At 38.7% G+C, this 24293-nt stretch overlaps 2 protein-coding genes across 2 annotated transcripts; one reads left to right on the top strand and one right to left on the bottom strand.

Moving 5' to 3' along the window:
* The first annotated feature begins 3393 nt into the window (after positions 1–3393).
* Positions 3394–8388, top strand: LOC107811534 (PHD finger protein Alfin1). The gene is made up of 5 exons (XM_016636492.2): positions 3394–3764; positions 3900–3932; positions 5524–5752; positions 7729–7849; positions 7937–8388. The coding sequence occupies exons 1-5, from the start codon at positions 3677–3679 to the stop codon at positions 8207–8209; spliced, it is 744 nt and encodes a 247-aa protein (XP_016491978.1). The 5' UTR covers positions 3394–3676; the 3' UTR covers positions 8210–8388.
* Positions 8389–8591: 203 nt separating this feature from the next.
* On the bottom strand, positions 8592–11370 carry LOC107811535 (pentatricopeptide repeat-containing protein At1g14470-like). The gene has a single exon (XM_016636493.2). It carries the CDS (start codon positions 11184–11186, stop codon positions 8910–8912), a length of 2277 nt encoding a protein of 758 aa, XP_016491979.2. The 5' UTR covers positions 11187–11370; the 3' UTR covers positions 8592–8909.
* Positions 11371–24293: the final 12923 nt, after the last annotated feature.

Raw genomic sequence — 24293 nt, forward strand, 5'->3', positions numbered from 1 at the left:
CAGTCGCACTCATAAATATGCGGTCCGCAGAATGAAGCCTAGATCCAGTCCAAGAGCAAGAGAGGAAGTGCGGCCGCATCTCACTTTTATTCGACCGCAAAAAGCCAACCTAACCAGTCAGTCCCAAAGTGCGGACCACACACAGAATTGTGCGGCCGCATAACCTTCACAGGGGCAATTTTGTCAGATATTTTCAGTTGGGTATAAATAGATCTTTTTGTCATTTTTAGGTTAAGTTTGGTGTACCTGAACACTTAGAGCAGTTTTTATTTATGGTATTGGGTAACTTTGTACTAGTTTAGTATATAAATATTAGATTTTCTTTTCTTAATCAATTATTATGCATTTTATCTTAGTTTCTTCTTTAATTTCTTCATTTTTCATGAGTAGCTAAACCCTTAACTAGGGTTGTGACCCAATCCTAGTATGGGTACTTATTGAGTGATTGATTTAGGGCTTATTTATGATTGAGTATATGATATTTAACCTAGTTCTTGCTTGAATTTCAGAATTGATTGTTGCAAACATTGATTCATGCCTAATTGACTTAGTCTATACTTGAGAAAGTGAGACTAAGTCTAAGAAAACTTGACTAACAAGAAATTAGGGTGAACTCAAGAAATTGATAGCCCCAATTAAAGGGTTGAATCTAGAGATAGTAAGACCCGACTTGAGCATTTATCACTTATTTCGTGAGATACCCATTTGGACTTGAGAAAGCCAAATTGGACAAAAATCACTCAAACTACCGAGAGATATAGAGTGAGTAAATGCATGTGATTGCTATATTATATCCCGATCAACCAAACATGCCCTAAAGTCTAAATTCATTAGGTAACCAACTAGGCGGAAGTCGCAACCCTAGATCTTTTATAACATGAAAAACAACCAAAACCAAAAACATTGTCTCTTAACTTTATAATTACAAGCATTAGCGTAAAAGTAGAAGTAGAAACAACAACTGAAAATGTGGAAGTGTAATTTTAGGCACGTCATACATTCACAAGGTATATATCTAATCCCACATCAAGCTCCTCGTGGAATCGACTCCGACTCGCGTTGGATTTTTATTATTGCATCGACCGCCTCGCAACCTAAATTAGTGGTGTGAGTTTGGGCGATATCAGTAGCCAACTTTGTTAAATTTCTTTGGTTTGGTAGCCAACTTTGTTGAATTATCAACATTGAATAAAAAGAAGAAAAAATATGTGTAAATTGTCAAATATAGTAGGCTGTAGAGAGTGAGGCTTCGACAATAAAATGAGAGCTTTGGCTCTCATTTCTACACACTAACAAAAAGAGAAAGAAAGAATGATGTTTCACAGACAAGGTATAAAAAAATAGTTTGTGAGAAAAATAAAGAGTGCGATATTGTAGTGAGGTGGGAATATCAAAATAGGGTTTTTTTTTTAGTGTTGTAGTGGTTTTTGGGGTATTTTACTCGGACCTACAAAGTGTAAAATTTCTTGCTATAGTGATATCAGTTGCTCGTCTTGGGGCCGTGATTTTTTCCTTATTCAAAAGGGGTTTTCAGGTAAAAATCTTGGTGTCATTGTCACTCTTTTATTCTTGTTAATTACCGTATCTCAGTGTTATATTATTATTCTGCTTTTATTGCTGTGAATATTATTTCTGTAGGGGATTTATTCCCAACATTAATTTCTATTGTGGAGAGGTAGCTATGATGTAAAAAGATTCAAGAGTTTATAAATTATGAAAAAATCTCTTACCACGTTCTCTCCCTAGTTTAATAAATTTCTTTATATAGTCTTTATTGAATTTTTTGCTTTTGCCTAAATTATTGTTGGGGGTATTTCAATCCTTTTAGATGAACATCTTCAGCAGCATGTTTTAACCCTTGAACCAAGGTCACAAATTGGCCAGGAAGTAAGGGATTGAGGGGAAGAACAATCCATGAAGGAATTCGGTCGAAGTGGATAGAGGGTAAAGAAGAGGATAAATTAGAGATACAAAGAGAAGGAAGCCTTCCATTCCCAATGCCTTCTCATTACATATGTAGTGAAGCTATTAAGTGGCAACCCAAGTTAAATTCTTACTCTAAAGCCTCTTTCTTCTTTCTCTTAGACTCATCTTTTCATCGATCAATCAATTAACATCAACTACAAGCCAACAATTTTTTTTTTTTTTTTTTACTATATAGTATGACAAAAGTAAAAGGATACAAGACTCACCTTGCCTACTTTGCCAATCACAAGCCCACTTTGCCAATCACAATCACCTTGTCTATTTTTTTTTCTCGTAAGTATATAAATAGAAGACCCTTTTAAGGACTGTCTTGTTTTCAGGCCTTCGCGGGATCATTTTTCGCAAACATATTAAGCTGAATCGAGCCGCCCAGGCCTTAAGCGACAAACAAGCAGATTCTCAGATTGAAGAAGCAGTGACTATCATTGATGAAGTCCAGCATTAGGAGCCTAACACATTTAATCTCAAATTAGTTGGAATCATAAGTTAAATGAATATTCCGAAACCACTCAAAGGATTTTATCATAATTATAAAAAAAACTAGTACGTACTTTTCTGTTAGCCATCAACTACAATAACCGACCACCTTGGAATTTACTATACTTGACAAAAAAAAAAGAAGCTTTCTCTTCCTTTAACTGAAAATGAATATTTTAGAAAAAGAAAAAGACGATCCTACATATGGAATAATGGTGCAATTGCAACCGGGACACAACCCAAAGAATTTCATCCTCCTTACTTTTCACTTTAAAAAAGGTGAAAAATATAAAGTACTTTTGATAACAAAACAAGGACATCCAAATTGGATAACGAAGACAAAAAAGTATAAGCCAAGAAGCCATTTGTGCTATTTCTATCCCAGTTCAACTTTTATTGAAAACAACAACGTCAAAATCAATAACAATATACAATAGAATTTTCACCCGTGACAGTAACAATAACAAATCAAGTGAATTTTTAGGAGTAATCTTAGTATATATATATATATATATAGAGAGAGAGAGACTTACTCTGGAATATTAAAAGACTCTCAGGATGAACAATGTCAAAATCAAAACCCACAAATCACAACTATCATTCTCTTTTAACACCTCTTCAGAAAAAGAAGATAGAGAAACCCTTTTCGTTCTCCAAGGCAAAAACTTCAGCCTAACCAATAAAAAAATTCTCAAGTAGGCTCTAATTTTTAACAAGAAAGAAAAAGACATTTCGCATCAGATTTCTGAATTCTGATCTCTCCCAACAAGAAAAGAAACCCCTATAGATCTAATAAGGTTTTACCCTTAATCAAAGTTCGATTTTGAAAACCCAAAAATATACTGTATATATTTATTTTACTAAAAACAACGCTGACCCTCATAAAAAAAAAAAACAGCTACTAAAACCCTCTTCCCCCCCCCCCCCCACCCTACACTTTCCTTTTTCTTCCCGCTGTTTCCTCCACCCCTCTCTATCTCTCTCAATTTTTCTTATTACTTCTTACAATTTCTCATAAAAATTTAAAATTTTATTTGTCTTCTCCATTTTCACAGCACATAGCAAGCCAATTTTAAATTTTGGGCGAACATGAAGAGGAAACCCTAGCTCTTGGCACAAAACCCTAACTCCCTTCTACCCATTTCTTGGTTTTTCCAAAGACTAGATTTTTCGCTTGTGGGTTTGTTAAAAATTGCGTGAAGAAAAGAATAATATGGAAAATCCGGTACCTAGGACTGTAGAAGAAGTATTCAACGATTTCAAAGGTCGTAGAGCTGGTTTAATTAAAGCACTTACCGCAGGTTTGTAAAATTGTTTCCTTTTTCTTCTCATGCACTTTTATGTGTTTTTTAGCCTAAGCACTTTCTGGGTGTTGCTGAATTTTGTTGGTTTTGCTAATTATGATTTTTTGTTTTTTTTTAAATTAATTATTCCAGATGTTGAGAAGTTTTATCAGCAGTGTGATCCTGGTGAGTTTTCGTTTCTCAGTTTTTGATTGGATTATTGTGGTCCATCTATATGTGTACATTTGGTTCTTTTTGGATAATTGAGCTTGAGTTGTATTTCTGAATGCAGTATATTTCCTGTAGCTTTTAATTTCTGGTTCTTCGTCCATAGAGTGATTAAGCCACTTGATTAGGACTTTGTGACTGTTAATATATCAGATTTTCATAAGTTTGCTTCTTGTCGTGTTACTGTATCAGTTTTGTAATTTTTAATGTTGTTGCCTCGTAGTGTGGACTAAAAGACGTGGTTAGAGCTTTCTGTCTGTTTGCGTCATTTTGGCATTTGATGTGTTCTTTGGCTGTTATGCAGGAATGGAAAGATCAAATCTTTAACGAGTAGTTAATTGTCGTCTTCATTTGAAAGAGTAATTCTTCTGCATTTATGACAAAATTGTCATGATCTTAAACTGTATTCTAAAATAAGTTGTAACAATGAGATCATTACTTAGAATTTTATTAGCGAGAGTGTCAATGTCAGAAGTATTTTCATTGTAATCTTGATGACTGTTATCAACTCTCAAGGAAGAAGAGCTGTAAAACTTCTTTTATGTGGCAGTGATCATCATTTCTCTATCACATTGATTTAAAAGTCTAACAACCGTTAATCTTGTTTACTATGGGTGAATAGGCCTGTTTCGATGTCTGTTGCATTAAAAAAATGTCAGATTTTTCCTGATTGTATCAACTGGTATACTTAAGAGGATAGAAAAATATGATTGCAGTGATGAAAGCACTTTGATGTAGATGCATTTGGTGTATAGTTACTTAAGGTGTCTTGAGGCAGTTTAATTAAAATGGTTGAAGTTTGTGGTTAGTGTGTGATGATAGTATATTCTCGCCTTGTGATTAATAAATGTTCTCGTCTTCTTTTTTTCCCTCTCTGGCCAAGTTCTTTTTCCCCCTTTTTTTAGGTTTTTTTTTTGGGGGGGGTTGGGGGGGTTGGGGTTGAGGAGGTGAGAGTTCTGTTATTTGGAAAACCTTATTTTGCATGTTGCCAGGATTAGAGGTGCTTTTTTGTGCCATAATTCATGAATTGATTTTGAAATATTTGATATAATAGTGAAACATAATGTAGCTTTATCCCGAATGTTTGACTTCTTTCTTTGATGCAGTGTCTAACTTGTTTATATCTATTATAGTGTCTGTAAATAACTCTATTTGAAGAACTCATTCAAATTCTTTATTTCGTTGCTGTTATTTTTTTTTTTCCCATTAACAGAAATTCTGATTATGACCTTCATGATGAAGTATATCAATTGGCTACTATATCAAACAGTTGTGTCAGTCTTTATGACAGTGTATTTATTTAAGGACTTCGTGGAATTGCGACTTGGAAGTTGTCAGGAAAATAGATTTTTCTTGTGTTGTCGCATCATTCCTCTCCCCCTCACTTCACAGTGTACCCTCTCTTTTCCCTTGTTTTGAGCTTGTTGGGTGTTTCCCTCATTGGGTGTTGTTCAATTGTTGGTTTATTTAGACTACTCGTGCAGATCATTTATGTCTTTATGAAGTGTTTATAACCTTTTCTGAACTTAACACATGTTTTTACTTTCAGAAAAGGAGAACTTGTGTCTCTATGGGCTTCCTAGTGAGACATGGGAAGTAAACCTCCCTGTGGAGGAGGTGCCTCCAGAACTTCCGGAGCCAGCATTAGGCATAAATTTTGCACGTGATGGAATGCAAGAGAAAGACTGGTTATCACTTGTTGCTGTTCACAGTGATTCATGGTTGCTTTCTGTTGCGTTCTACTTTGGTGCACGGTTTGGGTTCGGCAAGAGTGAAAGGTATTATAACGTCTGTTACCTTAGGATTTCACCATCTTCTTTTACTGTTTTGCCACCTTGCTCCTATATGTTGTATTTCATTTGCATATTTATGTTTATCCTGTTTGATGAAGACATTGGGGGCTGGGGCTATCTTTTGGCAAATGTAAATAAGTGTTGTGCCATGTGCTGGCGTCCTATTAAATTGTGTGGATTTTCTGCGCTCCCTTCTAAACTCTGTCATTGCAGTGTCCATCAGGTAGTCTTTGCTTGTCTACAACTCTTTTTATCTTTTCGGGGGTGGCTGTGGTGGCATAAGTTGAGCTACTTCTTTCACATGCTAATTTCCGTCATGCTGCTTAAATCTCACCTCCGTAAGCAATTGGTGCATCCAGAACTCGTGTGCTCCGCTGATTGATTTTAGGGAGAAAAGCTTAAGTGCTTGCTGTCCGTTTTTTTTTTTGTTTCATAGGTGAGACATCATTGTTCCATGAAAAATCACAGAACAAATTTAATCAAGAATCATGTTATGGAAGTCTCTTTTTTCCCTTTTCTAACCCAGACAGTTGGAGCTCCCTTTTCTACCCTTCAATCGCTGATGAAGAAAGTGGTATATGTATTCCTTTTTGTTGTCCTCTCGCTTACCACATAGTGTTTGACGTGTTTGCTGTATCTCACTGAGGTTGACCCAACAGTCAACTGATCAATGAACTAGGCCTTATCCCAAATAAATTATGTCTGCTTCATTTTATCCGCTTTGCACTCTCCAAGATTCAGTATTTGGAATTCATCATAGTTAGACGATCTTACGCTTGCCATTTATCTACCACAACCCTTCTCCTTTATTGGCATAGGGCCAGCTATGCTTTGCAAGTCTCACATAGACAGAGTTGTGGTCAATTGATGGTATTGAGTTTAAAAACATTTTTTTCATTTTAAATATATTTTCACAAAAGCACCAAGAAGGTGCAAGTATATTGAGTTTAAAACAGTAACCCTCTAAAGTATAAGTCTTAGCTGTAATTACTAACCAAGTTAGAAACTCTAGGATGAAGAATTACAATCAGTTAGATTATTTGGCCAATATAGGAGTCCACCTTTAACCAAAGTTGATGGTGTTTTATATTCTCTTTATCATGAAAAGAATTGTTTTTTCTTTGTCTTGGTGGGCACATTGATGACTTGTTGCAATGATATTCTTGGTGTGATGAGATTTCAAACATCTTCCTTTTTTAGGTTATGGTTATAGAATTTCTTTACAATTTCCTTATTTTAAAAAGGGAACGATTATAGGTTTGCAATGCCCTTGGTCCTTTCTCTATTCTGGGGAAGGTTATTAGGTGCTAATTTTTAGATAAAAGCAAATTCATTCACTTAGTTGCATTGGTTTGTGGCATCATTGGATAATATAGTGTTTGGTTACTGAAACTAAGGATGCCTGACATGTTGAGATGTTTACCTTCTGCTGGTGTTTTTGGATGTTCATCGAATAAAATAGTGCTCAGTGGGGTTAACCGAAAGAGGTCTGACATCTTGAGAGGTTCACCATCAGCTATTAATACTGGCTGTAGCATCATTGGATAAGTTAGTGATTACTTGAGTAAGCGAAGGATGTCTAACATGTCAGGATGGCACAAGTGCTGTATAACACTTGGAGCAACTCTTTGTGTAGCATCCCCCCCCCCCCCTTCATTTCTACTCTTTATTCGTGTAGGTTAGAGAATCTCTTGGAACACAAAACTATGACAGAAATCCTTATAAGCTGGGTTTTATACTGGGAAACTGGTTTTATACTGGGAAACTGGTTGCATCGCATGGGGTTCCATAATCATGTGTTCTATGTCCATAAATGTTAACTTGAATTTGGTTTATATTTGTCAAGTGTCATAGTTTGCCTAGCTAGTCCAATCTCATAGATGTGGCTTCCATTGGTTAAATGGTTATCTGATATTAATTTAGAGAGGATAATTGTTTTATTCTGGAAATTATGTATACAGGAAGAGGCTTTTCCAAATGATAAATGATCTGCCAACAGTATTTGAGGTTGTAACCGGAGCTGCTAAGCAGGCACATGATGCTGCTCACAATAATAGCAGCAAAAGCAAATCAAGTGGAAAGGTTCTCATATACATGACCTAAGAAAAATATAATTATATTTTTCTTCCCTCTCATAATATGATTTTTGCTATCATCTTTGGTTTACAGTCTCGACAGCCAGACCCCCAGCCCAAGGCAGTAAAGATATCTCCACCTAAAATGGAGGACGAAAGCGGGGAGGAGGAAGAAGAAGAAGATGAACAAGGGGCAACTCTCTGTGGAGCTTGTGGTGATAATTATGCCACTGATGAATTCTGGATTTGCTGTGATATTTGCGAGAGATGGTTCCATGGCAAATGTGTGAAGATTACTCCAGCAAAAGCTGAGCATATCAAGCAGTATAAGTGTCCTAGTTGCAGTAGCAAGAGAGCTAGAGTTTAAATTGTGGTAACTTTAAGAGCAGCATCAATCAAGTGGCGATGTTCGAAGGCTAGAATTTTTAGCTCAGTTATTAAAGTGTCATCTGTATCAAAGTTGAATGTTTGCAGATCGGATGTCCATTTCATAAATGTTTGCTGTCTGTTTATCTTGCTTTTGGATTGCGTTTTAGATAATTAAAATTTGTGCCTGTTACCCTCTTCTGTGCGTCCATTTTCATCTTTTTCTTTTACTTTAATGGCTTATTTTAATACTACGCTGCGGTAGTATGAGAAATTTAGAAACTTTTGCGCATCTTAATTTAAATAGGGGAACAACAACCTGCTTAAACTTGTTATTATGTGAAATTGAAATGAATTCAATTGCTGGTGGAACAAAAACAATCTAACAATCACCGTCCTTTAACTATTCCAACTCATAATAGAATAAGAGCAAGCAATAACCTTTGGCTGAACCATTTCTCTATGGTCGACTGTGATGTCCAAGTGTATTTCTATCCACACTACATAAATATTACTGGTAGAACAAAGTTACCAGCCAAACAGAGCTGTCATCAGCAGTCTTAAAGCCTTAATTCCGACAAGCTGTAAAGATCCAGCAAATGGCATGAAGCCAAAATGGCCTAACTATTTTTCTGTAACTAGTAAATATGCTTATCTGCCCGAACATCAGGTATTGTAGTTTGGTACACAGAATGGCATGACTACCAATAGTCTTTACAAGAACACCGCCCTTTATTGAAGCAGTGGAATCGATTATTATCCCTTACAATAATCTCCCTCCCCTCCAACTTTGAAATGATTTTGATTGCTGTGTGGCAATCCCTACATATCCTGAGGTTCTTCACCACCCTTATGACCGAACATGGTTCAGTAACAAGAAGTGCAAAAGCCACAGCCAACTTCTCGCTATGGGTCCCTACCATCTCTTCCATCTCTTCTTCTTCAACATCTCTTAAAACACAGCTCTTATCAGCCATGTATCCAGCTAGCCTTATCTTTTTTTCTGTTTCAGCCAGCACTCTATAAATATTTGTTGATTGCTCGTGTGACCTATCACCCACTATAAACTTGTGCATCTCACCCTCGTGTTCAATCCAACTCCATCCAGTTGTCTTCATTACTCCTCCAATTTTCATCAACCCTCTCACCCTGTCTACATCTTCCCATCTTCTTGCTGAGGCATATATGTTCGAAAGCAAAACATAATTACCTGAATTTTCAGGTTCTATTTCAAAGAGCTTTTTAGCAGCAAACTCTCCAAGGTCTATCCTTTTGTGAACTCGACTAGCATGTAAAAGGGACCCATATACTCCTGCATGTGGACGAGTTGGCATACTTTCTATCAAACATTTTGCTTCGTCTAGTTTACCATTTCTACCTAATAAATCAACCATGCACGCATAATGATCAGAGTCTGGATCTTTGATAGAATTAAATATACTTCGACCTTCTTCTAGCAGTCCACCATGACTGCAAGCTGTTAATACCCCAATATATGTTATTCGATCTGGTTCAATATTTTCTTTCTTCATCTTGCACAACAGATCAACAGCTTCAATCCCATTGCCATAAGCTGCAAAACCTGTAATCAATGTGTTATAGGAAACTACATCTCTGGTTTCCATTGATTGAAATACTTTCTTTGCATCTTTCCTACTTCCACACTTGGAGTACATGAAAATTAGAGCATTGTACCCTGAAATGCTCAACTTGATTTGATGCTTTTCCAGGAAATTTACTGCCCAATTGCCAAATTCTAAAGCCCCAAGGTGACCACAGGCAGAGATCACACTAACCATGGTGACTTCATCTGGCAGCACACCTTTTGCTATCATATCTTTGAAAAGGTCAATAGCCACTTTTGATTGTCCATTTTGAGCATAACCAGCTATAATTGAATTCCAAGAGATGACATTCTTCTCGGGCATCTTATCAAAGAGTTCTCTTGCAGAAGCCAAATCACCAACTCTTGCATACGCCGAAATCATTGCATTCCATGTAACTAAGTTCTTATAGGTACCTAATTCATCAAAGATCTTCCTAGCCATGGCAAGGTTCCCACACTTGGCATACATGTCAAGTAGCGCAGTCTTTGCAAAACAATTTAAGTGAACACCCTTCTCATTTATCATCTTGACAAGGGCCTCAGCGAGGCTAGCATCACCAAGCGAAGAACAAGAAGAGATGATAGTAACCCATGTAGTTTCATCAGGGCGAACCCCAGAACTCACCATCTCATCAAACATCCTTATAACCTCTACAAGTGACCCATTTTGAGCATACCCTGACAGCATTGCATTCCACGACACAACATTTCTCTCCGGCATTTGATCAAAGTACCTTCGAGCATTCTCCATATCTTTCCTATTCGAATACCCAGTAACCATTGCAGTCCAAGTAACCACATTCTTCTCAGGCATCAAATCAAACAAACTCCTCGCTTCAGCTTCATTCCCCCAATTCCAATACCCCGAAATCAAAGCATTCCAATCCGCAACAGCTCTCTCATTCATTTCATCAAACAGCTCTCGAGCAACCTCCAAAGGCCCAAATTTTCCGTACATATCCATAATCGCGTTGCGAATGAACCTATCCCAATCATGACCCATTTTAATACAATGAGCATGGAACACAACGCCGCATTTTCCAGCTGCTTTGATGAGAATGGGATATACAAACGCATCAGGGGTTACATTGTATTTCTGCATTTTGTCAAACAGATAGAATACCTCAGTGTGGGCACCCAATTGGGAGTAGAACTTGAGAATGTTGGTGAAAACGAAGACATTGGGTTGGTCGACCGAGTTGAATATTCGGCGAACGTATGTGGGTGGAGCGTGGAGGCGCGTGCAGAGATTGATGAGCTGCGCCACCCAGTAGTTGTCGGAGTAGACGGAGTTTTGAAAGAGCTGTGCATGAAGCTGTTTCAAGTGGTTTAGTTTGGCCGCTTTTAGTGCTGCCGTGTTCAAGTGTGACATTACATTACATTGTTTCAGTGCTAACGATGGACTTTTTATTGTCAACCAACTTAACTGTTCCCTACAATGATTTCGTCTTAGAAGGCGACTACGTCTTTCCTTTCATTCCGGTAGTAATAACGTTATTTTAGTACTTTTCATATTTTTAGAAGTTTATCACTACCTGACTTTGCTTATATTTTGGTTGCTCTACTCTTTTGCTGTTGTTATTTTTTCCTTTACATTACTGAATTTTTTCTCTATACTGTTATTATTTTGTATATGCTTGTTTGGAGGCAAGGGGCTATCGGTATAATTTAATAGTTTATCTTGTAGGTGTATATATATTTTATTGTTAATGTAACCATCATCAAACTGGCAAAACATTTTTTATCTTCAATTTTAGCTATCAAAAAGTGTACTGCAAACGAGTAGGAATTGGAATTGTAACATCTTGAATAACTCGACGCAATCACTTATATTTTTAAATTGTTACACTCCGTACTTTTATGTTGTAATGCGTCTTAAGTGAATCAATATAAGTCGGAGAGTTTAAGGACCTTCACAAAGATAATAATGAGCTAGCACAGGTATTACAGATGTATAGTGAGGGTTAGAGGCTAAACGAATAAAAAAATATTATAACCCGTACTTTGGGAGTAAATCTAGGAGTGCTTAATATGCTACGGAGGCCGTGTTCAAGATCTATGCAGAAGTAAAGAAACCCGAGATGGTTCTGATAGGCAACCATGTGATCGCAGATGTTGCAAGAAAGGGAAGTGTTGAGATAAATTTCACTTCTGGGTAGAATTTAACATTGCTAAATGTATACCATGTTTACAACATGAAGAAGAACTTGATGTCCGCTAGTTTGTTGTTTAAGAGAGGCTTGAAGATAGTCATAGAATCCGATCATGTAATAGTACTTAAGAATGGTATCTTTGTTGGAAAAGGATATAATTGTAATGGCATGTTTAAGGTATTAATGAAATAAATTGTGTTTCTACTTATATTGTTAAGTCTGATTCTATTTTATGGCATGCTAGATTAGGACATTTAAATATTGGTTCTTTAAAATATATGTCTAAAAATGGTTATATATCATTGACACGATCCAAAATCCGACTAGTCGTGATGGCACCTAACCCAATCCGCTAGATAAGCCAATTAACCACTAACTAATTTCAATAACAATTAATAAAGCAATTAAGTAAAGAAATATCTGAATCTAATACATTCCCCAAGAACTGGTAGTACAAATCATGAGCTTCTAAGAATAGAGTTTACAAAACAAAAATGAAATAAATACATCGTCTGTTTGAAAAGTACATAAACAGAGTTTTATAGATCTAAGACTATCACGAACAAGAGGCAGCTACAACCGGGACGCAGATACATCTTCAAATCCAGCTCCCATCGAACACAGCAACATTAGCAGCCAACATCTGCATGCAAGGTGCAGAAGTATAGTATGAGTACAACTGACCCCATGTACTCAATAAATAACAAACCTAACCTTAGGTTAAAAGTAGTGACGAGCTAACACAAGGTCGGGTCCGATACCAATATCCCACAACAGTTCATAACAGCATAATACAAGTAATAAAAGATGTATCTCACAAGTAAAATATTCAGCTCGTTCACAGTTGCAGAAAATAGTCATGCTTTTCAAGTATCTTAGTGAAAACCCAAACTTTTATCGAAGGCCAATTCGGCCCCATGAAGAAGATCCATCTCCAGGTATATAAATGTTTCGGACAAGATCTATGTCTAGGGAAGATCCATCCCTCAATATAATGAACCGCGCTCACTGGGGGTGTGTACAGACTCCGAAGGGGCTCCTACAGCCCAAACACTATCATAAGCTAGATCCAGACATAAATCAATATATCATGTTGCGGCGTGCAGCCCGATCCCATAACTGTCACTCATAATCAGGCTCTCGGCCTCACTCAGTCATCAATCTCTCCAGTCTCACTCACAGGCTCACAATGTCATGAAACTAGCCCGACAACAATGATATGATGTATCAATAAATAACAACTGAGACTCAGATATGATATGAATGCATAAATATAACTGAGTATGAAATATCAATGAAATCATTGAGATGACAATAAGAAACGACCACTATGGGTCCCAACAGTATCGGCATAAAGCCTAAACATGATATCTAGCATGATTGATAGCTCAATTACTTTATCACATGGTAAAAATACGGATATCAATAAAGTAGGACCACTATACAGTGCCATGGAAGCAAAAGAGTCCCAATTCAAATGGTGCACGCCCACACGCCCGTCACCTAGCATGTGTGTCACCTCAATACTAATCACATAACACGTATTTCGGGGTTTCATACCCTCAGTGCTAAGATTAGAAGAGTTACTTACCTCGAACAAGCAAATACCAATGCCGAGCAAGCCAAGCGATGCTCTAAAGATTCCATCCCGCGCATTCCGACCTCCGAACGGATCGAAACTAACCAAAAATAACTCAAGCATATCAAACAATGCTAAAGGAACCAATCTCAATCGAAAAAGATCAAATCTTGAATCAAAAGCTCAAAATCGATAAAAGCCCAACTCGGGCCCGCACCTCGGGACCCGACAAAATTTACAAAATCCAACAATCCATTCAATTACGAGTCCAACCGTACTAGTTTCACTCAAATCCGACTCCAATTCGATGTTCAAAACTCAAAAATTCATATTATGAAACTTTTAGGCCTAACCCCCCAATTTCCTCTTTAAATTCATCAACCGATTGCTAAATATGAAGATAGATTCGTGGAATAGGATCAAAACTAAGTGTAGAATACTTACCCCAATCCAAAAATTGCCTCAATCCGAGTCCCACATCTCAAAATATGATAAAAGAACAAAAACATCGATTTATATCTTCTGCCAGCATTTTCGCACCTGCGGCACATTAGCCGCTTCTGCGGCGTCGCTTCTGTGACATAACCTCTGCTTCTGCGAAATCAATTGAGGACTCGACCCTCGCACCTGCGGACAACATATCCACTTCTACGACACCGCAGGTGCGAGCCACCATCCGCACCTGCGAAATACCTCGCTCCTGCGCTCTATCACCTCGCACCTGCGCATCCGCATATGCGCCCAAATCTCCGCTTATGCGGTCTTCCTCATCTATCTCTCATATTGCATCTGTGGCACCTTTGTCGCTTTTGCGGCCATTGCACCTGCACAAAACCAGCCGCAGGTGCGATCACACTAGGACCAGCAGCCTTTAGCAATGCACTATGCAACAAAGGTGATCCGAACCTCGTCCGAAACTCATCCGAGCCACTCGGGACCCCGTCCGATCATGCCAACAAGTTCCATAACACAGTACGGACCTACTCGAGGCCTCAAATCACACCTAACAACATTGAAACGACGAATCACACCTAAATTCAAAATCAATGAACTTTGAAACTTCAACTTTCACAACTGATGCTGAAACCCATCATATTACGTTCGATTGACCTTAAATTTTCCACACAAGTCACATTTGACATTACAGACCTACTCCTACTTCGGGAATCGAAATTCGACCCCGATATCAAAAAGTGCACTCCCGGTCAAACTTTCCAAAATTCCAACTTTCTCCATTTCAAACCAAATTCTACTACGGACCTCCAAATCACAATCCAGACGTGCTCCTAAGTCCAAAATCATTCAATAGACCTACCAGAACCATCAAAACTTCGATTCGGGTTCAAATTCACCAAAAGTCAAACTTGGTCTACCCTTTCAAATTTAAAGCTTCTAGCTGAGAATCATTCTTTCAAATCAATTCCGAATAACCTGAAAACCAAAACCGACGATTCACATAAGTCATAATACATCATACAGAGCTACTCATGCCCTCAAACAACCGAGCGAAGTGTAAATTCTCAAAATGACCGTTCGGGTCGTTACATCCCCCCCTCCACTTAAACATACATTCGTCCTCGAACGTGCCAAGATTTGTTCCAAAAGCCATTAAATCGCCGTGTAACCTTACCATGCACATACCCGAGGATGATCTCACGTCACCCTATCTCATATACGCCCGACAACACAGCATAACTATAGTTTCTTAATTCAACTTAGCCCATAAACCTTAGAATCTAATTTTCAACATTCGGAATTTCTATAAGATCAGAATCTCGCATCTACACACTATATAAGTCTGAACAAGCTGTATCAAGCCTTCACCATAACCCAAGATGTAATAACGTGATGTACCACATAACTCAAATACTCATAGCGATAATTTCAAATCACAGTAGTTGTTCAAAACGACCCAATACCGGTAATAAATCTCATATCAAACAAAACCTCGTTCTACAACCTTCGTACACTATCGATGATGAAAGAAACATGCACAACTCATAACCATTCATCATATCAACCTGTCATGGAATTCCCTCTCATTCAACAAGAACTATAGCAAATTCTAAGCCAATTTTCGATATTATACTTCCAAACATGCTGTAATCAATTCCGATGGTATCCATTCTAGGTCCAATGATCTCATCTCATCCAACACGACCACTCTAGTGATATGCCACATCAATACAATCTGACGCCATAACCCGTGCAATCCGTGCACCAATAAGCAACCTTCCAAATATACTCAAATCATGGAAAACTGATTCATACAGGAGAACTGTCCCGCAAGCTCAACAAGTACCACCACCACGCAATGCTAAGAACCTATCACACACCGTAGAACAAAAACACATGAATCTAACATGAGGGATCATATCTCAACATAACTCTGCTGCAATGCGCAACCCTATCCAAATACTGGTCCATATGAAATACCTCAATCCACCCTGCTAAAAATTAATAACCACACGCAATTCGATATCAAGTACTCAAAGTGCATTACCATAACCGCGGAGAATCAAATGACACAATGTCACACAAAACCCGAAAGAACATAACTAATACTCCATCAACCAAGCAATACCCAATACTCTTCTCGCTCAAATTCCGCTATAAGGCCCCAATATAACCGCACCATATGTGCATATAACCAACGAATCACAATCCTCGTAGCATAGAAGAGTAACTCACAGATCATCTCAGAACACAAACTCGCTCAACAACAACCGAATGGCACATCCCTCAACAATAGCAGTATGGAGCCAACCAATCCGACTCGGTGTAGAATACACATCCTAATTGGGCCTACCAATGGACCCCCAAATCAACTCCGGGCACCCCCACATGGATAAATAACCCTCCAAAAGCCCACAATGACTGAATCATATGACATACTATCATCTAGCTAGCTTCGGCCATGACTACACATTCCACAACCATGAAAACAACATGCTCTTAAGAACTCCCAGTCTCCAAATCCATAGAACACACGAATCCCATATCGGATCCCAACTTCACCGCCAGAATGTCTAACACCTATCTCACACACGATGATTCCAAGAGGAATACTCCTAAAATTCTTTTGTGCCACATAGCAAAATTTGAATATCAGCAGTCGATCAACCAGAAGAGTACCGTAATACCAATGAAGTGCCCATAAATCAAAACACATTGCCCCTTCTGAAATGTGTACTCTCATCAGGCCATACCGATTAGTAATATCATTTGCCTAGTCATCTGAAACCGTCCATGCTGCCTACGAATTTATGTCCTTCCCTTCAAAACTGAACTGTGATCTTGCACAAGCAAATCTCAATCCCACGCAATACACCACGTCTACCATGCCATCCTATGAAGAGTACAAGAATCTCATAATCAACTCTGAGTCACAAGCAGAATACATACCCGATCAGTCAGAAACCTTCCATTTGATCTCATCCCGGAGAAAATTCCAATACGCAATATATTTCTCACGCCGGTAAGAGATATACCCCTTGAACCATGGTAAAACCATTGAGAACCCTTCGAAGTACATTTGCACATAACCAAGCTATCAGAACTGAATCTCTCTAACTCAACCCAGCCACGCAGGTCGCCGAAACCCAAGAGCATTGCCACGAAACACCTGTGGAGACTAGCCACATCATAAGTATCCAAAGAACCGATTATATCCATTACTGTGTTGATCCAACCTACTACCACAATGTCCTATTTATCCAAGTCCCTTCCAAATTGCCTTCAAATTGATACTTCTCCTTGCTGGAACACCACGATCCTAAACCAAAATTCACCACACAAGAGACCCTAGCATAAAACCACAACGCCCTAAGGCCCATAAGCCGCTGACTTCCCTCTTAAGCACCCCAAAGCACCATAACCGCGACACCCACTCTAAGGAGACCTTATGTGAACCTAAAACTATTTCTTTCACCTTCTTGATGCTGAAATGCATAATCCACAATGGTATAAAAATGCCACAAGTCCCAACACCATCCAATGTAATTCTCAGTTTCTAGCCATATACAAATCTTGAAAATTCCAAATCGCTACATATAAATCTTGAATCCATCAGAACCATTCTCGTGAGTCATCCACTCTACTCAAATCTCAATTAAACCGACCAAACGGACCGAACGACCTGTGCCCCATTAGCATACCAACACCCAAGGGAGTAACCCACACTCCTAAGCAATTGAGCAGATTCCTACTCCATGTACACTACACCCTTCACGAATAACCACTCAATTATTTTATGATTCCCATATACCCATAGAGTGTAATACAACCTGTATCCCGAATTTTCTTTACCTGAGTCATCCTCGATCTCGACCTCTGCAAGTCATAACTGATTCACCAGTATACCCCGAACCGAAACCAATACAACACATAATCGTGCAATCAACTCGTCGATAGAAGATTCCCCCACTTAGCTCAAAGCCACAGAACAAAATACTCGATAACATCATGATACCCATACTCTATTACTGCCAGAATCCCGTACTGAAATTCAATTAAATCCTTCGTAAGCTCATGTAACACAAACCATATAATACCTCAAATTATCTACAAATCTCGCATTCATCCTCGTGATAGTCAGGTCAACTGTTACAACCGATCCAAACTCAAATCGCACAATTATCATTCACTGGTAAAGGAGAACTCTCTACAAAACATCATAGGAATCACACAACCTCAAGACACATCGCAGGAGATAACCCGTCGGCTTGCCTCAAACTGACATCTCTCTATACTCTCCTACAGTCACGACTACTACACAATCACTTAATCTTCTCAATTCTGAACTCATCAACAAGACATGAGAATCTACTTCACTCCATAACTAAATAACATGAGAGATCCCTTAACACACCAATAACTCGATACCATACGCCAAATCAAGATAGAAATCAGACACCCCATAGTCTTTGCTACATCTCAAGTAAACTCTTCTCGTCATATTCAAACAATCTGAACATATCTCGCAGTTACATCATACACACCACATAGTCATCCAATCACAAATTTCACTAATAGGGACACTAACAAACCTATAAGTCCCAAAAGCACGTGCTCACACAATCGAAATCTCTATGCTCAAGCTACCGTCCAAAACCAGCCTCAAGTCCTCCAGACTGGCCCATCATCAGCACGCTAAAATGACATCTCGCACCTCAACCATGGAATCACAAGCCTCCGGCGCACAGCCAATACCGAGCGCTCACATGCGCATACGAATGTGTGAAAGGAATTTAAAGAGTTACGCTTCAAGCTGAATCAATGCTGCACGATAAGGAATGAAAGATGGAAAGTATATGCTAAATGTACTGTAGCCTCTCGAAGATAGGTATGGACATCATCATACCGATCCGCAAGACTCTACTAGACACTTGCTCATGACTTGTAGAACCTATGAACCTAGAGCTCTGATACCACTTTGACAGGACCTAAAATCCAACTAGTCATGATGGAACCTAACCCAACCCGCTAGGTAAGCCAATTAACCACTAACCAATTCCAATAATAATTAATAAAGCAATTAAGTAAAGAAATATCTGAATCTAATATCCCCAAGAACTGATAGTACAAATCATGAGCTTCTAAGAATAAAGTTTACAAAGCAAAAATGAAATAAATACATCGTCTGTTTGAAAAATACATAAACAGAGTTTTATAGATCTAAGGCTACCACGAACAAGAGGCAGCTACAACCGGGATGCAGGTACATCTTCAAATCCAGCTCCCATCGAACATAGCAACATCAGCAGCTAACATCTGCACGCAAGGTATAGAAGTGTAGTATGAGTACAACCGACCCCATGTACTCAATATGTAACAAACCTAACCTTAGGTTGAAAATAGTGACGAACTAACACAAGGTCGGGTCCAATACCAATATCCCACAACAGTTCATAACATCATAATACAAGTAATAAAAGATATATCTCAGAAGTAAAATATCCAGCTCGTTCACAGTTCCTTAAAATAGTCATGCTTTTCAAGTATCTTAGTGAAAACCCAAATCTTTTATCGAAACGCCAAAAATACGAGTAAGTTTGAAAACTGTAATTTTTCAAAATATCCTTTCAACAATAAATAAGATGTTCCATTTTCTTTCCAGATAGCAAGTGTGAAATACCTCTCTATGCCCACATATCAATGTGTGTAAAAAGTCATGAATGATGTGATACCGTACATCAAGAGGAAAAATGCATCTCTATGTCTTTATGTCATGTATGCATGCCAATGCCATGTATATCAGAGATGAATCATGTACTTACACTCTCAGAGTACTCAATCTCATTGTCTCACACTTTCCACTCATCATGCTCAACCACTTGGTACTGTATATGGCCCATACGGCCCAGGGAAGATCCATCCCAAAATATATACATCACTAACCATTAGTCACTCAGTACCGAGGAAGGCCAATCCGGCCACATGGAGAAGATCCATCTCCAGCTATATAAATGCTTCGGACAAGATCCATGTCCAGGGAAGATCCATCCCTCAATATAATCAATCGCGCTCACTGGGGGTGTGTACAGACTCCGGAGGGGCTCCTATAGCCCAAGCACTATCATAAGCCAGATCCAGGCATAAATCAATATAGCATGCTGCGGCGTGCAGCCCGATCCCATAACTATCACTCTTAATCAGGCTCTCGGCCTCACTCAGTCATCAATTTCTCCAGTCTACAGGCTCACAATGTCATGAAATTAGCCCGACAACAATCATATGATGTATCAATAAATAACAACTAAGATTGAGATATGATATGAATGCATGAATATGACTAAGTACAAAATATCAATGAAATCAGTGAGATGACAACAAGAAACGACCAATATGGGTTCCAACAATATCGGCATAAAGCCTAGACATGATATCTAGCATGATTGACAGCTCAATTACTATATCACATGGTGAAAACATGGATATCAACAAAGTAGGACCACTATACAGTGCCATGGAAGCAACCGAGTCCCAATTCACATGGTGCACGCCCACACGTCCGTCACCTGGCATGTGCGTCACCTGAATACCAATCACATAACACGTATTTAAGGGGTTTCATACCCTCAGTACTAAGATTAGAAGAGTTACTTACCTCGAACAAGCCAATACCAATGCCGAGCAAGCCAAGTGATGCTCCAAAAATGCCATCCCGTGCGTTCCAACCTCCAAACGATTCGAAACTAACCAAAAACAACTCAAGTATATCAATAAATTCTAAAGGAACCAATCTCGATCGAAAAAGATCAAATCTTGAATCAAAAGCACAAAATCGGCCAAAAGCCCAACCCAGGCCCGCACCTCGAAACCCGACAAAATTTACAAAATCCAGCAACCCATTCAATTACGAGTCCAACCATACTAGTTTCACTCAAATCCGACTCCAATTTGATGTTCAAAACTCAAAAATTCATATTATGAAACTTTTAGGCCAAACCCCCAAATTTCCTCTTTAAATTCATTAACCGATTGCTAAAAATGCAGATAGATTCGTGGAATAAGATCAAAACCAAGTATAGAATACTTACCCCAATCCTTGTGATGAAATTTGCTCTAAAAATTGCCTCAATTCGAGTCCCACATCTCAAAATATGATAAAAGAACCAAAACCTCGATTTATAGCTTCTGCCAGCATTTTTGCACCTGCGGCACATTAGCCGCTTCTGCAGCGTCGCTTCTGCGGAATCAGCTGAGGACTCGACCCTCGCACCTGTGGACAACATATCCACTTCTGCGACATCGCAGATGCGAGCCACCATCCGCACCTGCGAAATACCTCGCTCCTGCACTCTATCACCTCGCACCTGCGCATCCGCATATGCGCCCAAATCTCCGTTTCTGCGGTCTACCTCATCCAACTCTCATCTCACATCTGCGGTGCCTTTGTCGCTTCTGCGGCCATCGCACCTACGCAAAACCAGCCGCAAGTGCGATCACACTAGGACCAGCAGCCTTCAGCAATGCACTATGCAACGAAGGTGAACCGAACCTCGTTCGAAACTCATTCGAGCCACTCGGGACCCCGTCCGATCATGCCAACAAATTCCATAACACAGTACGGACCTACTCGAGGCCTCAAATCACACCTAAATTCAAAATCAATAAACTTTGAAACTTCAACTTCCATAACCGATGCCGAAACCCATCATATTACGTCCGATTGACCTCAAATTTTGCACACAAGTCACATTTGACATTACAGACCTACTCCCACTTCCGGAATCAAAATACGACCCCGATATCAAAAAGTCCACTCCCGATCAAACTTTCCAAAAATTCCAACTTTCGCCATTTCAAGCCAAATTCTACTACGGACCTCCAAATCACAATCCGGATGCGCTCTGAAGTCCAAAATCACCCAACAGGCCTACCGGAACCATCAAAACTCCGATCCGGGGGTTCAGATTCACCAAAAGTCAAACTTGGTCAACCCTTTCAAATTTAAAGCTTCTACCTGAGAATCATTCTTTCAAATCAATTCCGAATAACCTGAAAACCAAAATCGACGATTCTCATAAGTCTTAATACATCATACGAAGCTACTCATGCCCTCAAACAACCGAGCAAAGTGTAAATGCTCAAAACGACTGGTCGGGTCATTACAGTCATGTAAAAGTGAACATGTAGGAAAATGTGAAATTTGCATACAAGCAAAAATGATAAAGAAACTATTTCGTAAAGTTGAAAGATTTTCAGAATTATTAGATTTGGTACACTCTGACATATTGATGGTAGGTTAAAAACCCGTATTTTAGCCGTAGTATTGCACTCTAATTATTGCATTTTACATGTGTTTGAGCTTAAATGATAGTGAATTATACTTATTACGTGTTTTATGCCTTATAGGAAATGATTCTAAGCTATTTAGGTAATTTGAAGTGAAATCGAACAAGTTGGAGCTTTGAAATCTGAGTAGAAGCCCAAAAAATTAGGTCGGGATCACGTTCGGGGGGTCGAGGACCAAGTCCGGATATCAAAAAGTGAATGCATGAATTCACTCTGAGAAAAAGCCACTACCATGCTGCATGGGGCGCGGCAAGGTGCGACGCGGCAGTGCAAAAGTGGCCTGACAAGAGGAGTCTGAGCTCTCTGGATCTCCTTACTAGCGCGCCGTATGGCGCGACTGTGCAAATTTGTCAGTGTGATCTCCAAGTTCGGTTAGGAAATGGTAGTTTCGTCCGTGCTTGTTTCTACACTGTATAAATACACCAAAAACACAATTTGAAGGGACTTTTGACCTACGAAAGATTGGAGAACCAACAAGGGTAAGAAGTCTCAAGAATTCATCAACAATACAACCTGCAATCGGTGCAATACGGGAGTTTGTATCAAAATCAGTAGCTTTGATGTTTTCTTTGATCTTAAACTTATTTGAGATGTATTACTCCATTGTTATGGAGTAATTTTCATTAGGGTGTTGACATATATGGTGTTTTGATAATTTGATTAGGGATTCGATTCTTATTGTGGAGTTATGTTTAGTGTGGAGTTATTTCTTATTTTGCTTAATCGAAAGAGGAGCCTTATATTGAATTACTTTACATCTTATACTCTAGTTTAAATTCGTGATTCAAATACGTAATCGAAAGAGCCTTTTGAATTGTTAATCGAACTAGAAAATAGGGAAATATTCGTGAGAAGTCACCATTTAGATCATAACCATCATTTTGTTATTGCAATTGTGTACCGTGCTTCAACTGGATTAATTATTGAAATTAACGTTTAATCGAAAGAGGAACTTTAAATTCAAGTGTAATATGATTATCTGTTGAATTCATGAGAATCAACAGTATTATAGAGTGAATTAACTCAAGAATTGGATCCCGAGTCAATTATCTTGCACGTATCTAGTCAACTACCATTATTTCTCTCATTGATATTTCTTCGTTGCTCATCTGTTATCTTTTGTGATCAATTGTTACTTAATTTTTAGTAGTTAATCATCGTAATAGTCATCAAATCAAGTGTTAATTTTTCTGGATAGTAATCAACTGAAGATTATTCGAACACTGTTTAAATCTAATCCATGTGGAGACTATAATTAAACTATACTATCTTTGACAAGCGAGCAATAATTTTCTGCACCGGTTTTGTGCTTGTCAAATTTTGGCGTTGTTACTGGGGATTGGCGATTAATAGTGTTTAAATTAATTTTCTGTGCTAATTTAGGAACAACTTTATTTTTCTTTTCTTTTTTTTACGCTCTTCTCATCTATGTGCAGGCAACAGGTTGAGTTCAACGGTGTATGACTCGATCCTCTTCAAAGGACTTGGTGCCATACGACCCAGAGTTAGACAAGCACCTGAGGCAGTTGAGAAGAGAGAAAAGATCTAGTGGATTGTTGTTGGGTTAGCCTTCAACTTAAAATACAATGGTAAACAACGAAGAGGTAGTGGACCTAGTTGTGAGAGAGGCGGCTCTGCAACAAGAAGCATGATTAGCACAGCTAAAGCAACCAGAATTGCGGATGAAACGGTCGACGAGGAGAGAAGGTTCAATCCCAATCGAAACATGATTGAAGATGAATTTGAAAATGCAGCTCCTAGACCTGGGAGGTCGTTAGGAGATTATGCCAGACCGGTATACAACCAACAACAGTCTAGTGTGAGACCCCGCCCATTGATGCCAATAATTTTGAACTCAAACAGGAAGTCATCCAGAATATTCAGAATGATTGCATATTCATAGGAAAGCCCAATGAAGATCCCAACAACCATCTTATGGACTTCGACG

Source organism: Nicotiana tabacum, chromosome 19, assembly GCF_000715075.1.
Source record: "Nicotiana tabacum cultivar K326 chromosome 19, ASM71507v2, whole genome shotgun sequence".
NCBI lineage: Eukaryota > Viridiplantae > Streptophyta > Magnoliopsida > Solanales > Solanaceae > Nicotiana > Nicotiana tabacum.

Bases quoted from the DNA above. Each gene is read 5' to 3' on its own strand.
- LOC107811535 (XM_016636493.2), bottom strand. From the start codon at position 11,186: ATGTCACACTTGAACACGGCAGCACTAAAAGCGGCCAAACTAAACCAC.
- LOC107811534 (XM_016636492.2), top strand. From the start codon at position 3,677: ATGGAAAATCCGGTACCTAGGACTGTAGAAGAAGTATTCAACGATTTC. The intron at 3,765-3,899 runs GTTTGTAAAATT...TAATTATTCCAG, and splicing joins AATTAAAGCACTTACCGCAG to ATGTTGAGAAGTTTTATCAG. The intron at 3,933-5,523 runs GTGAGTTTTCGT...TTTTACTTTCAG, and splicing joins TTATCAGCAGTGTGATCCTG to AAAAGGAGAACTTGTGTCTC.